The 18,037-nt window shown below is 40.0% G+C and overlaps 1 protein-coding gene across 1 annotated transcript in view; it reads right to left on the bottom strand.

Annotated features, from left to right (window-relative positions):
• MEI1 (meiotic double-stranded break formation protein 1) overlaps positions 1-18,037 on the bottom strand; it is a 34,587-nt gene that overhangs the window by 4,960 nt on the left and 11,590 nt on the right. Inside the window, exons 12-22 of the mRNA XM_053470279.1 lie at positions 17,338-17,449; positions 16,140-16,255; positions 15,632-15,773; positions 13,017-13,128; positions 12,657-12,717; positions 11,261-11,325; positions 10,823-10,982; positions 9,777-9,975; positions 5,250-5,531; positions 2,613-2,775; positions 2,171-2,334 (exon numbers count right to left, since the gene is read on the bottom strand). Coding sequence (XP_053326254.1) covers positions 2,171-2,334; positions 2,613-2,775; positions 5,250-5,531; positions 9,777-9,975; positions 10,823-10,982; positions 11,261-11,325; positions 12,657-12,717; positions 13,017-13,128; positions 15,632-15,773; positions 16,140-16,255; positions 17,338-17,449 — 1,576 coding nt within the window. The remainder of the gene's footprint in view (positions 1-2,170; positions 2,335-2,612; positions 2,776-5,249; positions 5,532-9,776; positions 9,976-10,822; positions 10,983-11,260; positions 11,326-12,656; positions 12,718-13,016; positions 13,129-15,631; positions 15,774-16,139; positions 16,256-17,337; positions 17,450-18,037) is intronic.

An 18,037-nucleotide genomic window follows, 5' to 3' on the forward strand; every position in this document is an offset into this window, starting at 1 on the left:
TCTCCCTCCAGGAATATCAACCCTGTTGCAGTAAAAGTCTTTCAAAGACATTAGATAAATAAAGCATATCTGTTTTTTCTTACATAAGTAAAATGTGACATATCAAAAACCAAAATAAATAAAAGTAGCAGGACCCAATAAAATACATAAACAGCTACACAGAAATGTTCTACCAAATCATTTCCATGTCATGCCCGGAAGAGAATTTTGGCACAAAGGGGTTAATAGTGTGATGAGGAACGGTTTCATATTCTGTTTTTCAGTTATTCTATGTATAAAAGTATTATAGGGGCTTTAAATCAAAGTATAATATGCTATAGGGGCAGAAAGGGATGTAACCATAATTTGTCTAATTCCTCTTCTATTGCTGGTTATTATGCATGTTTGTTCATTTGGTTAATAAACTATATGCTTGAATTCATCCATTGAGTAAAAGTGCCTTCTTTCTATCCTTGAACCTGTTAACCCCTGCCTATCCACGCAGGTATTTCCAGTCCTGGGTTAAACACTTTGCTACTCAAATGTATCAGAAGTGTATGTGTGCGTGGGCCACACTCATTTTTCACTGAGAGAAAATATGGCCTTTTAGCTTTATATTAATATTTATATTTTATATTAATACAGGGTTAATTTGGCAAAATGCAGAAACAAAAAAACCCACTGAAAATAATCATCCGCAGGAGCCCTGCCGCTTCCCTCTGTGTTGCTCAGCAGCTTCTATTGCTCCTTCGAGGGGACGCAGGAACCCAGCGGAGTCACGTGAATGTGCGTCACCTCACGTGACTCCGCTCCATTCCTGTTCCCCTGGGCAGGTCAAGAGAAGTTCAAACAGACTGCGTGCAACGCAGATGGAGACAGCGCTCCAGCGTAAGTCTGCGAGAGGCACCGGAAGATCTGCAGTTCAGGTAAGGGTGGGGAAGGGTGTATGAATGAGTGTATGTGAATGAGGGAATGAATGTTTGTGATTAATGAATATGCATGTGACAGCATGGATGTGTAAGTGGGGGGGGCAGGGCACAGGGAGGCTGTAGGTTATGTGCATGTATTGGCTGCTTGTGCATGATAGGAGTCTCATTGCTATGTTAAATATATATATGATTACTAACAGCAATCACACTCCTATCATGCCCGCGCATACCCAGATTCCAGCATGTACTGGCTGACTTGGCATGATAGGAGTGTGATTGCTGTTAGTAATATATATTTAATATAGCAATGACACTCCTATCATGCAAAAGCAGCCACAGTAGCAAAAGCTATCAGAAATTACACTTCATGTCACTTCACAGCCTGGCCAGTCCAGTCCTGCTCACTCACGCGGGCCACACCTCGAAGTCCGGCGGGCCGCATTTGGCCCGCGGGCCGCACATTGGACGTCCCTGTACTATTAGATTAAAAGTATTGTGCTGTTCCCTTTTTTTTAGGCTTTCTGCATAATAGAATTTTTCTACAAGACGAACACCCTGACTCCTTATCACTCCTATTACAGAATTGTGTTTCAGTTCCTTGACTTCACTATACATTATGACACGCCAGCCATTGAGAGCCTCTGCTGCAGGAAGAGTCTGTCCGGGCTGTATAACCAGCAAAATATCTTCAAACTCTTCTCACAAACTGTATTATGCATTATACAGGGCAATCTCAGCCTCTCCAGCAAGAAGGATCTGCTACAGATAGCCCTTCATAATGAATAGTGAAGTGAAGTAGTTAAAACCAACCAGCCGCAGCATCTATTGGGTCTTTGGGCTTCCTGTGGCATCACTGCTCATTGGGCCGGTTAAATGGAGATTACTTATCTCCCAAAATGGCCCATTAACACTCTGAAGGGCTGTGCCGTGTCGAAGGGCTGTGCCGTGTCGTAGGGCTGTGCTATATTGCTCTTGCCCAGCGCCCTTAAAGGGCAGAGTGCCTGAAAATGACGTCAAATCCTGGCTCTGAGCAGTAAGGGCAGTGAAGCGGAGGGGCAGATAGTGGCACTGCCCTGGGTTAGACCTAGAGCGGCACGATAAAAAAGCCAGTGCTAACAACTCTCCCTTTATTACCATTCAGCATTACACAACATTAACCTGAAGTCATCTAGGTGTGCAATACATTAAAAACAAAACTTTTAATATACATTTTTAGGGAATAATACCAAGATGGGCTCCTCGTACTATAATAGCATGCTAACCTCTAAGTTGTAGATGTGCTGAAAACTAACAAGAGAAGATGTGATTAAGTTAGCTGAGCAGCAGATGGTCTCTGATAAGTCACCCTGTGAGTCTTCCCATGCGAGTTCTAGAATCTTCTGGATTAGTTCAATAAGAGAAATGCTTGACAGAAGCATGGCTGTTGCTTAATATCCATGAACACAGAAGAGAAGAAGTTAATTGGTTAGTTAATTAGTTTTACTATGTATAATTTTATCATAAAAAATGCCTACATGAGTCGATAACAAGCAACTTAACAATATGGAGTCTATTCACTTTGCTGTAAAATATCAATACTAATCCACAAAAGCACAGATCCATAGGTTTAGCTCTTATATGGCAGATTTATATCTACCTCCTAAGTAACCCGGTACAAACTACCACTTAACATTGATAAACAACCAATGCAATTTGAGTTTTTACCTCTCATTCTGCAGCTTGAACTCGATTGGTGAAGGCTGCAGTACAGAAAGTTGAAGGCTGGCTGTAGAACGCTCATGCTACATGGATTGCATTTTCCAGATAAACTGCTTACTGCAAGCATTAAAAATATCTGTCTTAATTTGCCTTTCCATTTACAATCAAACTGACAATAAAAAATAGAAATATGTTTTCTGAAGATAAATTACCATACTAACTACATTTACAGTACCGCGCAAAACTTTTAGACGTGTTTGAAAAATGCTGTAAAGTAACCAAAAAAAATAAAAAATAGCCATACTTGTTTATTTGTATCATTTATCAAAATGCAAAGTGAGTGAAAAAAAGAAAACTCTAAATCAAATCAATAGATGGTGTGACTACCCTTTGCCTTTAAAGCATGAATTTTGTGAATGAATTAAGTTTTTTTAAGTCACACAAAAAAGAACCCTGCAATATGGGCTCCTACTGACAGGGGAGAGCCCAGGCTGTGTAATGTGTAACAGTGGGGGAACCATTTACGATTGGACATATTATGTCCTTATTACACTAAAGGGTTAAGAGTATTTTGCAGTGGTTATTGGTGATAAATACAATTGTATTACATTATTTTACAATAGAATGCCAGTTAAATAAATCTGAATCATTTTCTTTATAAAATAATGATGATAAAAGAAAAATCAAATGGTGCCAATAGATACATTTTAATATTCAAATGTTTCATCACCATGATAAAGAAGCTTAAAGTTGATGCTGTCCGTCAAATTTTCAGGATTAGTTTTCAACTGCACTGTACAAAGAAGGCTGAGAATTGACGGCAGGTTCTTGTCTGCTGGGGAAAAAAAATGGATGTTTGGAATAAGAATAGGTCGTTTTGGCTTACCAATAATTTGCTAGTTACTTGCTTCAGCTGGACAGCTACCCATATTATAAAATCAGAAAATGTGTTTTCTACTATGTTTTCTACTACTATCTAGACAGCCCCCCAGTGTCCCCTAGAACGTGCTGGCACACAAGAATTTATGGAGAATCCTTAGAAGGATACGTTTGTTTCAATGACCGTTGGATAAAGAGAAATTCCCATGGATAAACACAAGTCTGTAATCAGAATTGAAGAAAATGTGATTTTATCTCACTTTGTTCTTTATCTAAGGACCTGGATGCTTCCACTATTGTCAGTGATGTAATCTTTTGGGGTATTTTCCAAGCCCAAATCCCACACTGAGTAGACTCTATATGGAAATACTATAGGGGTACTGCTTCTCTCCACTATAGACTTTCATCAGTCAGGGGGTTAATGCGTGGGGGATTCCCACCAGGCTATTTTATTGTTTACCACAAGGCAGTATGATCAGGAAAATCAGGATGTTTATTTAGTGCATAAGATTGTAGGGCTAAGAGACCATAGCTAGAAAATATACAAATGACTAATATGCAGCTTACAGTATGCAAAAAACATCACCCTACGTTTCAAAAATAATTAAAACTGATACTAGAAAAATAAATAGTGGGAGTTCCCCTTTAAGAAAATGCCAGTGTATAAGTGCTCTTTAACCACAGTCTAATTAAAGATGTTACATTATACTGCAAATATCTACACATTAGTGTTACAAGACTACACTACCTTGTAAATTTATATCACCGCTCTGTATTAGTATCCTCTGTAATACTTGTAAAAGTTGGCTTGAAATCATACCAGAGATATAAGAGTTGTTACTTTCTGTTAAGAAATTATTTAATACCAAAAGCACTTGATGAGACAATACTACAGATCCTCTAATAATGAGATCCTAAAAGAAAAAAATATATATACATTTTTGTTAGAACAATATATTTGTTTAGACTTTTGAGTGCCAGGGGTCAGGACAAACTTTCACAATTTTGCCATAAAATTCTATTGAGGCGACAACCTTATAAACATCTTACACTTTACCTAGGGGAAGCAACTGCTTAGAATTTCTTTTCTGTAGTGTTTTGCATTTGAAGACCATATTGGAAGATATTTGGCTACCAGTACATTATATCATATGTGAGGTAGGTCTGTGATCGCCCTCGCTGAGGACAAAGGACAAGTCCCCGTCTTCATTCGCACCAGGCAAACAGCAGTAGGTTTGTGCAATCCGACACAGGGTCAGGTTTATTGGAAAGGTTGCAAAGACAAAAAATATACCAACACAGCAACAAAAGAAAAACCTTGCCTGTCCGGCACTTACTATACAAAGAACGTCCCTCACTACCAGCTGGAGAGCTTCTCTCTGCCAACTTAACAATAATAAGTCCAGCAACCTTTACTCACATGTCTCTTCCACAGACAGGCTTTCTGTATCCTCAGCCAGAGAGCTACCTGCCCTCCTGGCTTCCCTTTTATATCCACCCTCTCATTCACCTAAATTAATTACCTAGCAGGTGGAAGACTCAGGTGTTACTTCACATAGGAAAGGAATCTAGGAGAAACATACCTCCCTTCCACCACCAATCCTACATGAATGTCACACATAGTTTAGCCTAATTTGTAGCTTTGATGGCATTTTGGTGTATAACAACTATCTCTCATTTCCACTATCAAAGGGTAATGCAAACTGTCTGAATGCAAAGCTGAATAGTCTTGAAACACTGATTGAAACACTGAACACTACATACCAGGAAAACTTTAACCGAGTTTGGATTGCTCTGCAGAATACTTTGCAACGGCAGGAAAGTACACTCATTATTCGTTAACAACGAGACGCTGCAATCTCCAGATGATCTACCATCATCATTTGAACCCTTATAAGTAATCCAGAGCTTAATGATTTTGCCGCCATAGTTTTCAATCAGCTGAGGATACCGGAAGAAGAACTTGAGAAAAAGGGGGTGATGGAAATAGAGAAGCTGGATATCAGGAACACTCTTTAGAATTGTACATAATAGATTCACAGATACCTACATTGGAAGAAATAAATAGCATTAATATAGTGTTGTTGATTTAAGAATTTATGATATCAATAGGTTGTAGTAACATTTGTAGAACAGTTCTGTGTTATTTGAAAAATGTATTTATTAATTTATATAGCTCTATTTTACTCCACATTTCTGTACAATAAGGAGATACATCACATAACAATTTGAACTCACAGAAACAAGAGGTTAGGAAGACATTATCATGAGATCTCATTTTGACAAAACTAATGTGGAGAATATGAAAGTAAACCAGAAATGTCATGCGTGGAAATAAATATGTTCTAAGAAGGAAGATGCTCGCACAAAGCTTATCTTGAAATGTTTTGAAAATTGATGAACTTTTAAAACTTTTCTTGATAAATGTTAAATCATGTTTTTTTATTTCAACATCATATTATTATCATCATGATGTTTTAATGATATAGATTAAATCTCATCTCCTGTCATGACTGTGGGGACTGGATTAGGTGGGAGTCTGTTGCAGGTAGCTATCTAATGCAGCTTTAGGCTTCTTCTTTGGCACCATCTACAGGAACAGGACTGACAACAGACTGGGGAACTGGCAGCAGATGGACTGGGGAACTGGCAGAAGATGGACTGGGGAACTGGCAGAAGATGGACTGGGGAACTGGCAGAAGATGGACTGGGGAACTGGCAGAAGATGGACTGGGGAACTGACAAAACTCAATACTGCAGTGTCAGGAAGTACAATGCTCCAGCAGACCCTTCATTGCCTGCCGGGCCTCAGGTGTGTCAGGAACCAGTGACAACCTGAAAAGGGACAGAAAGCTAAGTACCACTGAACCTCCAGGAGGTGACACCTGTAAGGGAACAATCAGCCGATATGGCCAGGCATCTACTGATCTCAATAGGAGCCCTTTCCTGCTAATCCTACAGATGTTTCTCTAATTATTATTATATACCGAAAGGATTTTCTGGGGTAATAAAACCCTAAATACACTGCAAAAACTGGTAATGAAATTCTAACTCTTAAAACTTAACCTTTAATAATACTGTGACAGAATGAGCTGCCATACAGGGGCCCAAGGTACTCAGAGACGGCTCCAGCCTGACTGCCAAACAGGCAGGAACTCCATTGTGTAAAGTAATCCCATTAACAGGATGGCTACCAGGGGGAGATTCAGTAGCTAAAGGGGATTAAAGGTTGGGTTGTCTACCTGTTTATCAATGTTAATTTATGTTAATGAAGTTCTGTGGCTATATCAGTCTATGTTTTACTACAATAAACTGTTCATTCCTGCTGTACTCAGTTCAAGGTAGTTGTGTCTACTTATTGGGTACACATAGCAGGGTTCCAAGGTGCGCATGCTGGCTGGTGCTGGAAGTGATTCCGGGGACAACAGGAGGATACATGTGGGTGATCTCTGGGAGTTACTACAGCTCTCTTGGTGAACCCGTTACATTGGCGGCAGCGGCGGGATCCTCCTTGCAAACGTCCCAGCGGAGTACCAGCGGGTATACCAGCAGCAAGCCAAAGATGGTTCCAGCACTACAGGACGTGTTGGTGCACAGCAGAGTCGCAAGATACATAAATGCCTGGATGGAGGCTCTCAGAGTGGACCAGCGTGTCCGGGGAATAGTCCTCCCATCCTCCAAGGAATGGTACGAGCTACAACTAGATTGGAGAATGCCGTACCTGGGAGAGCAGCCTCAAGAGGACTTGGTGGCTGAGTTGGAGAAGTTGCTTCTACTTGAAATGACTGTGGATTGTGGATACCGGGCCCTGTATTGGCAGGCAGTGCAGTGGTGTCCAGAGATGAAGGATGACTACATGCCAGAGGGCGATGACTTTGGCGGCCCGGGATTGATAATGGAAAGCCTACAGGAGGACCGAGAATTTGGGAGCCCATCGAAATATCGGTGCGAGGAGATCTGGGAGTTCAGGGAAGGGATTCTCGCAGATGTGCCCTGTTACCTGCCTGACTTGTGGGCTGATTTTGATTATTTGGTTTACCAAGAATGGTTCCTGGAGCAGGCCTACCGAGAACTCTTTGACCGTGCTCAGCAGTGTGCCCCAGTGGATCCTGTGAGTATTATGCCCCCACCAGAAGCACAAACATCAGAGCAGAGCGCAACTGGCCTCTGCCTACTCCCTTCCTTCACCCCAGACACTTTGCCCTATTCCCCACAATATGGCACAGAAACTGACCAAGACCCCCCCTGCATGTCCCAGCCAGATCCCCCAGCTGAACTGCTGGCTTCGAGGCAGAGCGCTGCTGGCCTCTGCTCACCCCTTCCACTTGTTCCCAAGCCTGACCGCAGTAACCAAGGAGGGTCCGGTCAGGCAGCCACAGAGTTGGTGGTGCCCCTGGACTTTACAAATGTAGCTGAAGCGCTGCCTTCGGGGCAGAGTGCCGCTGGCCTCTGCCCGTTCCCCTCTGTGACCCCAGCTCCATTGGCTTTACCCCCCCAATGTTGCCCAGAGGCAGTGATTTTTATGGATCCTGTATCCCCAGCAGAAGTGTTGGCAATAGGAGAGAGGCAGATCGACCTCTCTCCCCAGCAGATGGAGTATACAGGAGGGGATGCATGTGGATTTCCTCCCCTCGCCGAGGATCATACAAACATTTGTACCATGCATGTGGATTGGACTACGGTCGCCACCTGCAATCCCCAGAGGTGCCGAGCAGTCAGCCCTGAACCCCATATGGAAGGGACCCCAGCCGCTCTGTTTTCTCCCCAGCGGCTGAGAGGACTCCAGGGAGAAGGCACATTTGGCCCTTCTCCCCAGCGGCAGTTACACTATTTGGGAGAAGCAGAGTGCGGCTGGGTGAGTACTGGTCCTTTGTTAAATTGTTTTGGGGAGTACCAATTTGTGGCTGGCAGTGGTGGTCCGGATATACAGACTGACTTTGGAGTCAAGGTGTATGGGGTCTTATCAGATGTCAGTCTCCCCCAGAAAAAGGAGGTATGTGATGGAGTTTGTGACGGAACTGTCCATCGCTGTGGCCCCTGGAGAGGACTGAAAGCAAGCCTGCTACCCGCAGATTATGGACCCTGTCTCCCTGCCCGGGCGAGTGGGACTGTTGTCCTCGTCTGGGACCCGAACTCCCCAGTCTCTGAGTGCACCCCGGGACTGGTTAGTGGGACAGGTGCCTTTTGCCAGCCCCCTGCATCCACAACTCTAGGAGCGACGGAGCTGTGCTCCCCGACTGAACTGGTTGCAGACCCGGTTTGGGTCTGGCCCCAGTTCAGTCTTCTTTTTAAAAGGGGAGATATGTGACAGAATGAGCTGCCATACAGGGGCCCAAGGTACTCAGAGACGGCTCCAGCCTGACTGCCAAACAGGCAGGAACTCCATTGTGTAAAGTAATCCCATTAACAGGATGGCTACCAGGGGGAGATTCAGTAGCTAAAGGGGATTAAAGGTTGGGTTGTCTACCTGTTTATCAATGTTAATTTATGTTAATGAAGTTCTGTGGCTATATCAGTCTATGTTTTACTACAATAAACTGTTCATTCCTGCTGTACTCAGTTCAAGGTAGTTGTGTCTACTTATTGGGTACACATAGCAGGGTTCCAAGGTGCGCATGCTGGCTGGTGCTGGAAGTGATTCCGGGGACAACAGGAGGATACATGTGGGTGATCTCTGGGAGTTACTACAGCTCTTTTGGTGAACCCGTTACAAATACTATCCTAAAAAACTAAATGTAGCTATCAGCTATATCCAAGCAGTCCCTACCCACAGACTTATGCCTCTCACAAGATGGCAGCACCCTTTCCTCTAGACCCTCCTGAGAACTCTGGGCTCTCTCTGAAGGTTGAATACAGACAGGCCCTTTTCTGTTGGATAAATAGAGAAAAATTCCCACAGAAACACTCCAACCTTCTGGAAAGCGTTCCCAGAATAGTGGAAGCTGTCATAGCTGCAAACGGGGGATATATATAAATGTCTATGTGTTTAGAATGCGATGTCAAAAATGTTCCTGTTGGTATAATAGGTGTCCCAATACTTTTGTCCATGTAGTGTATATCAATCTGGCTACACTTGGTGTTTTGTGTTTTCTTTTCTCAAAAAGTTGTAGATTGTTGAAAACTCTACATAGGATGTTGACTACCCTACATTAGCAAAACTTTCTCAGGCATATTCTCTATATTTATCCTGAATTGGTTTACTGCATTGGAGGCAGAATATGCACCATACAAGGCTAATTTTTGACACATCATTTTTAAATTTTATTGATTATTTCATTGAATTTTTAGATCAATAAGTCCCCAAATAAAGCACAAACTAGGGTTTATCACATGAGACTTTACCGTACTTAGATCTTCAGACTTTTCTTGACAAACTGCCAAAAGATAAAATGCAGCCCTAATAACATATAAAGGAATATGGCCAGCCCGGCTCTGTGTACAATGTAGAAAACCTAGCACTGTACAGAATAAATCTGCCTCCGGTATAAACCTGCCATAGAAGAAAGTAAAAATATCACAAAAAATAAATATATTCTTTCATTTATGAACATTACGTAAAGCAATGTTTTTGACAAATGTATTGAGCATGTAGATGACAAAGACCTATAAACCCATGGCTTCAACAAATTAATGTGCTATCAACTCGTTCCACAGACATTATAAATCTAACGGACTGCATAATACAATACTCTATAACTAATGTTTCAGGACTATTAGAGATGGTTATAGCCACATATGGTAATTTAATGGTCACAGCATATTCTTAAAAATCGATGTAGAAAAATTGTGAGATCAGTTATTCAGTGCATTCTGTCAAAACAAGAGGTGGTATTAGGTTTTTTTGCCTTTAATCCAAGAATATATCATTTGAATTAATAATCTTTACAAATATGTACATTTTAAAATAGATCCATGTTTCAGCCTTCTGTAATCTGATTGTGAGATACAGCAATTTAATTGTCAAATTAATTTTTTGGCAAATATTTAAATGACAACATTTATGGAGACATCTGAGGGCAAGTAGAAATCCTTGTGTGTATCTACCAACTTTTGCATCATTTGTTCAATATTTCTCTTTTAACATGCTCTATGTATCCATCTCAAAAACACATGGTGTATCATATGCAAATATCCAAATAAAGAGAAATAAATGCAAAGCAATATTTTTTTCATGCGAGACTTCATTATTGTAGCAACCATCACCACCACAGGTTTATAGCTGATAAAGATGACTACTAGTGAACTTGAAATATAACACCTGCAATGTTCTGTAAATCTAATCATTTGCACAACACACATTCATTAGTGAACACATTATATCAAATTGCATTTTTTACCTGTCCTCCATAACATAAGCAACACAGAATATAACTAGAAGGGAATGCTGTTGGTGCATCAGGGAATTATGATCACTTGGTGCTTCCAGTAAAAGGGAAAGGCTTTCAGAAACACTGCCAGTCAGGTGAATTAGACTCTTTTGTAGTACATCAGATACCTCTGTCAAAAAGGTAACATGGTATTTAGCAAACCAAGTAGAAACCAAGCGGAAAACACATACTCCAGGTTTCACATAATTCACAAAATACACACAAGGACACACAGTCCATCAAATTGTGAATTAATGGTAATTCTGTTATTTTTTGTGTGCTCCTGATAAATGAGGATGATAACTAGAATGTTTAGTCATATCCTGGGAGCACTCTTAAGATTTGGGAGATTGAAGATGTTTTCCAGTACATTCGCAACTGATGACACAATGAGACAGACAGACCCACCTGTCATGATTCCATACCAGACTATTATGTTAATTTTCTCCTTGGAAATCTCAAGCTCTTTATAACTAAAATAAATGTGTACTGGGAACTAGTCTATTTAAACCAACTCCAACAAACCCTCAGTGCTCAGCTGTTTTGTTACCTCCAGTGTAAACACTGAGTTTATGTGCATTTCCCTTTGCGACCTTGGATTTTGTTCAGTAGCGACCTTGGATATACTATGTACTTTACTGAGACTTTGCACAACTACTGTGGTTCTGAAACACAAATGTGCCTAAAGCTCAGGGCCGGCCGAAGACTTAACGCCGCCTGGGGCGAGGTTTAAAACGGCACCTTTAAACAGTCCTGCGGCGAGTCTCCCTGCTCTGCCACGGTGCCGGCTTGTAATGCTGAGCGCCGGAAATTGACGTCACTTCCGGCGCTCTGCATTACAAGCCGGCACCGGGACTGAACAGGGAGACTCGCCGCAGAGGAGAGAGAGAGAGGGGCGCCGAGCGGGTAAGCGAAAACCACTCGGTGCCCCTCTCTCCTCCGCTTCAAAAAGAAAACAAAAAAAAAAGCGCTTGGGGCGGCAAAGTGCCGCCCCTTCTAAAGTGCCGCCTGGGGCAATTGCCCCAGTCTGCCCCATTATAGGGCCGGCCCTGCTAAAGCTGAAAGATCAAAGAGACATGGAAGGCAATTCATCTGCATCGACCACTTTAGCCAATTGCACATGTAATACACTGTATTCATCCTGCAGACCTAACACTGCCAAACTCAAGAAAAGTTCCTAATAATAACTGGCTCCCAATACCAAATTTCATAAACATTCACAAAGTTTCTATACTCTGAAAGAGTGTCAGTGGAAAGCATTGACAGACTGCATTTTAATAAAGTATTCTTACCTTTCAGTGTTTCAGCTGGTGTTTCAGCAGCCACTGCCCATAGTGTACAACACAAGCTACCCAGGAATTCAGAACATGTCTGGTTCAGTTGAGGATTCCTTGTTAAAAAAATGTATGGCAGAGAACATACAATTAACAATTCACCGTGCATCTTTTAAGGTCGATTAAATAATGCTACCTGTTCCTTTAATTTTTTGCTTTGATGACACGCTTTGATGGAAAAATAGCATTGCCTATTTCTCATGTAATAGATAACAGATAAGAAATATAAATAAGTGTATGACTGTAGGAAGACAAACAGCTAGATATAGCTGAACATCCTAATGCAAATCCAGCATTATTAATACTCATTCAGTCAATTCTATAAAATGTGCCAGACTGGAATAAACTGAAAACAAAAAACATGGGACATCCAAGTTTGTTTTTTAAGCATAATATATAATATTTATAAATGCACTACTATATCGTGTTTTGGTTAATACATTTAATTTCGTCTTTTCCCATTGCCTCACCTCTGCCCTGAACATAAAGCCATCTTCACTTCCAGTACCAGCCTGATGAAAGAAGCAGAACCTGTAAAAGTAGAGACAATCAATATGTATCTTTCATCCTACACAAAGAGTAAAAAGTTCAGCAAACTATTATTTTCTTCTTGGTGGCCGTGTTATAATAGCATTTTTTGTAACAAGCAATTTGTGGAACAACGTTGTTTTCATGAATTATAGAAAACGTACAATTTTGTAGACTAAACTCAGAAACTTAAAGCTAATCTTAGTAGGGAGAGATGTACTTTAAAAGTGCATGGCTCTACAAAAATCTATATATGTATAAGAATCACATATTTTTATGTACACAATGGCAACTTTACATACCCAACTTAATGGCAAATGATTCCTTCATGCTGGGTACAACTGCAAACATACTGCATAGAACAGAAAAATAAATCTCCATCACTGATGCAACTGGGGCTCTTTCGTAATATTTCTGAGAAAAAACAATGAAACAAATATTAAAGTCTATTATATATAGACTGGATCCATTTGCTTTTGTTGTTTGTATTTTGCCTTTTTATTTTAGGTATAATGTTATTGTCACTGTTGTCCCACCTAAGGTTTCAGGCAGCGCACTTCCCAGGTCAGCTAGAGGGTCTCCTCCACCGTCAGGTGCATGTGTACATTTTTCACAAGCGGTACCCACGAGAATAGCAGGTACTCCATTCACTTTGTGCTCCCCTGGGCACGGTAATAGGAATGCACACAAACACGCAGGCATGCTCATGGCGTCACCGGTTGTGCTCTAACCCTAATGGATACCCCTATAAAACAGCACTACACAGGACCAGCGGTGCTTGGTTATTCCAGTGCCCCAGTGGTAATGTCCCAGCACCCGCTGTTCCCTTTTTGCCACCTGCAGAGTATCTTGTATTTTTTGATCTCCTGCCTACGATTCTCCTGTCTTAATTGTTTAGCGACCGTGATACTTGCCGACTGCCCCAACCCTCACCTGTTTGATGTTTGTGAACCTGAGCCACTTGTCTTTTGGACCGTTTCACCCCACTCTTATCTACTCCCTAGTATACTAGGTTGGTTGGACCAAGAAGGAGGAAGCTACTGCAGCATGGATGAAACATGTGTCTCAGGTAAGAGCTCTTCTCTTTTTAATTTTGGAAGAGTGCATGTTAGGAGCTGCCAGGGACTGTTATTAGACTATCCCTTTTATAGCTGACAAATAAATCGTAGTTGCCATGTTGCATATTCGTTAATCGTTGATCAGAGAACAATTTTCTTGGTTAAAAGCTGCTTAAAAAAATAAACAAATATTGTAAAATAAAAAATATCACATCACTTCTAGATGACAAGGTCAGGCCACTGAAATTGATTGGTGAATAGGGCCAATAATCAGTGACCTGACTAGTTGGCCGATTATTTTTTCGATGACATCTGTCATTGTATCTCATCACCTTCCTATATTACTGACATAACAAAACAAGCTATATTTTAAAGGTACAAGAACCCAAACATAATATTTCTCAAACTAGGTTTTATTACTTAAAAAAGTTTTACTAGTAAATATGAATTCACATGTATTCCTTTTATTTTCCAACCTGTATCCCAGTTATGCACATCTGACATCAGGCTTGCCACTCTGCCCCCCAGTTATGCCTTATACCCCCAGAAATGCCACTGCACCCCCCCAGATATGCCTTATAACCCCAGATATGGCTTATGCTCCCTTTATGCAACTCTGCCCCTCTGATATGCCTTATATCCCCCCATATGCCACTGTGCCCCCTGGTATGCCTTATATCCCCCCATATGCCACTGTGCCCCGATATGCCTTATACACCTCTATATGCCACTGTAATCCCTGATATGCCTTATACTCCCCTATATGTCACTGTGCCCCCTTATATGCCTTATTCCCCCTAAATGCCACTGGCCCCGCTGGTATGCCACTCTCCCCCCACCCTCAGACTTGCCCCCCATGCTCCAGACTCCCTGATGTCTAGCGGGTGAACGTCTGCGCAATGCGCGTAGATAAAACTCTGCTGGTGGCCGGCACCTTCCCTGGAGCTTCTATGACTGAGCACCGGAAGGTCATGTGACACCCGGGGCTCCATCATAGAAGCCCCCTGCGGAAGTGCCGTAAAAAACCCTCATCCTATATTTGATAAAATCGATTCAACTAATCGATAATGACATTAGTTGATAACTATTTTCATTATCGATTATCGATTTTATTGATTAGTTGTTGCAGCCCTAGACCTAACAAGAAATATTTTTTTCTCCTCAGAGGAAGCCATATGAACCAAAATGTCTCCAGGTATTATCCTTACAATCTAAAGACAGCTAAATGCAGGATGCTATGGCTCCTGCAGTATGAAGATGCAGTTACTCACTACCTTCTATTGACCAAGAGCGAAAGCAAGTGTTACAACGCAGGAAGAGGTAGACTGTCAAAAATGTCAGCATGTACAAAGCTCATTGCTTTAAGAAGCTGCATTTACCATAAACACAACTGTTTTCACAAAATTAAATGAAAACTATCTTTTTTCTTCAACAGAGACTAAATGTGCTAAATACTGTAGACTTCTGATTTATATTTGGACCTGAAAAGTTTGGAGGATTGTCAGCACTTGTGTATTTAAAGGCTCTTAAAATTCATTGCTCTTTAACTACAAACACTGCTAATAAAATTGATATGTTCTATTAACTTCCATGAAATATGTACAAGGTGTACAAAGTTGTTTCTGGTTTTATCGATTATCTCTAGAAAGTTATTTTTGTTTTTAATCTTTTTAATTATATTAATGTAATCATGGCCTCCCACCTGTATATAACTTGTAGTGGAACAAGCGTTATGAATAAATATAGCTTTATGTAGTTTTATATTCATTTGTCAACAATTCCCAAATTCTTGCAGCTTCTATATATATATTTTTTTTTTTTGTTTTTTTTATTTAATGACAGTATTCTGTTTCACTCACCGTAACAGTGGGGATGCAAATTGTGTCACAAATTTCTAAGAGGAAAAAGGAAAACTTCTCCAACGTATCCTCACTTTCAGACGTTGGTGCAGTGAATGCATTCTCCTGAGCACAAGGATCACTCTGACAATCTAATGCTATTCTTAATAAGACAAAGGGAATCAACATACATTAACCTATAAAACACTTTTTTTTAAACAAATCTATATGACAAATTCTAGAGATTTCCATCTCTGACATATCTGCTTCCAACAAAAGTACAGCTACGGCATTTCATTCAAATTCCCCTTCATTTCTCATGATCTTTCAGTAAACTAGAATTGCAGACTTAAAGCTAAATATATTTTGTTCAAAAGAACAGCACTGATCCAGATATGTTTTTCTTACCATTACATCATATAAGAATCTGTTTTATTATACTTTACATTATTTTATATTGAAGACTTGCAAAACTAAATTGTCTTGTAAATAAATATGCATACTTAAACAGCTTAAACAAAAAGCTTACCTACAAGCACTTTGAAAAGCTTGCAGTGTGCTGGTCAGAAGATGTCCTTGCCGAGCAAGATGTCTGACTTGATCTCTATTTGTTGGATGAATCTGGATTTCAAATAAAAATTGATTCTAAAGTACAGAATCAAAAGACTTATAATACACATGTATTTTAGTATGTGTGATGCATTTTTGTTCGGGATAAATACTTTCATAAGAGCAAGGACAACAACAGTATAAAAAAAACTAGAAAACCAAATATAATAGAGAACTAAAATGCTGACATATAAAACAAAGTATACAAAGAAGACACAAGCACGCAAAAACTAGAAATAGAAAGAGAAAGGTTTGGCTTTATTTTATTCTAGCACAAGCCTTCCAATCGTACACATGAAATAAATAGCCCGTTTGTATTGATCATATCACTGAAGTATCTACTCAAAGGGGAACTGTCATTCCATGTATATCTTGTTGGAATGAAGAGAGAGAAGAAGTGTGACAGAAATATTAAATACATAAAGTACATCAAGGCAGTTATTTTCAGAGGAGATATGTTATGAGAAGAGGTCATGCTCTAAAACTGGAGGATTAGAGGCTGAGGTGTAATCTAAGGAAGCTTCTACTTTGTTGAGGGTTAGCAGATAAGTGGAACAGCCTTACAAGTAGGTAGAGGTTAATTCATGGAGTGGATTTAAACATGCATGTGACAGGCTTAAAGCTACCATAAATATAAGGTCTGTGGTTTTCACAGTAGGAAATATCAGCCAAAAGATTGTTTATCAAAAGTTAGCAAAGTTAGCAGTTTTCTGTGATGTTATGTCCCCTTCATCTCACCAATTTTGGCCAGAACATAGCAGCATTCTATCAAAGAGGGGAAAAATAACTATTTCCTGTTTAAAGTTTGTCAACAGAGTATCATGTTAGTCGGTTTACTACTTAAAACAATTTAAATGTTTTATTCATTCCATTATTTTGAATTTTACTCTCATGATATAATTTACCTTTCAATTACATTTTCAAAAATGAATGAAATGTATAATGGGATCATTTTCTCTCTCAAACAGTTGCCTGCATTTGATAATATCTGAATGTTCCATGCCTTCTCAGAGGACAACTGATATAAAAGGTATTCACAATGTGGATACCTTATACAGCAACAATATTATTTAATTCTATGTGTATGTTGTAATATATCTGCCCAAACTAAAACTCACCACCCGCCTCCTAATCATGGCTGGAAAAGGATTGTCAGCACATCGTTTAAGTATCTCAGTGACCAACTTCTGCAGTTCTCCATACTGTACAGGAGTAGTGAGGTGATCTTTCCTTTGTACGCAACAGGAATAAAAGATAATAAATAGGACAAATTACTTTAATATTATTTTAATCTAACATACAGAATTGGCAATGCATAATAACGTTCAGGGCCATTTACTAAAACATAATTAATAGGAAGATTTTTATTTTTCTGCACAGATGGCTTCTGCTTGACTTCATTCCATCTGTTACTTATAATAAGTAAAGTGAAAACAGATGTGCCCAATGCTGCCAACTGGATGTGTTGTATCACCTTAGTATTCTCTAGAAGTATATTGGTCCTTTGATCACGATAGAGTAAGTTATGATTGGTTCCCAATGTAAGGTGTATTTTATGTAATAAAATACCGTATTTGCTCGATTATAAGACAACCCTGATTATAAGACGACCCCCCAAAATCTGAATATTAACTTAGGAAAAAAAGAAAAGCCTGAATATAAGACGACCCCAAAGGAAAAAAGTTTTACCAGTAAATGTTAATTCATGTAAACTATTTTTTTTAATAAAAGCTATAATTGAGAAAAATATTTTTTTTGTTTTTATTTCTTGTATTTTCCAACCTATCCCCCAGTTATGCACATCTGCCCCCAGGCTTG

The sequence above is a fragment of the Spea bombifrons genome, chromosome 6 (genome assembly GCF_027358695.1).
Source record: "Spea bombifrons isolate aSpeBom1 chromosome 6, aSpeBom1.2.pri, whole genome shotgun sequence".
Taxonomy (NCBI): domain Eukaryota; kingdom Metazoa; phylum Chordata; class Amphibia; order Anura; family Pelobatidae; genus Spea; species Spea bombifrons.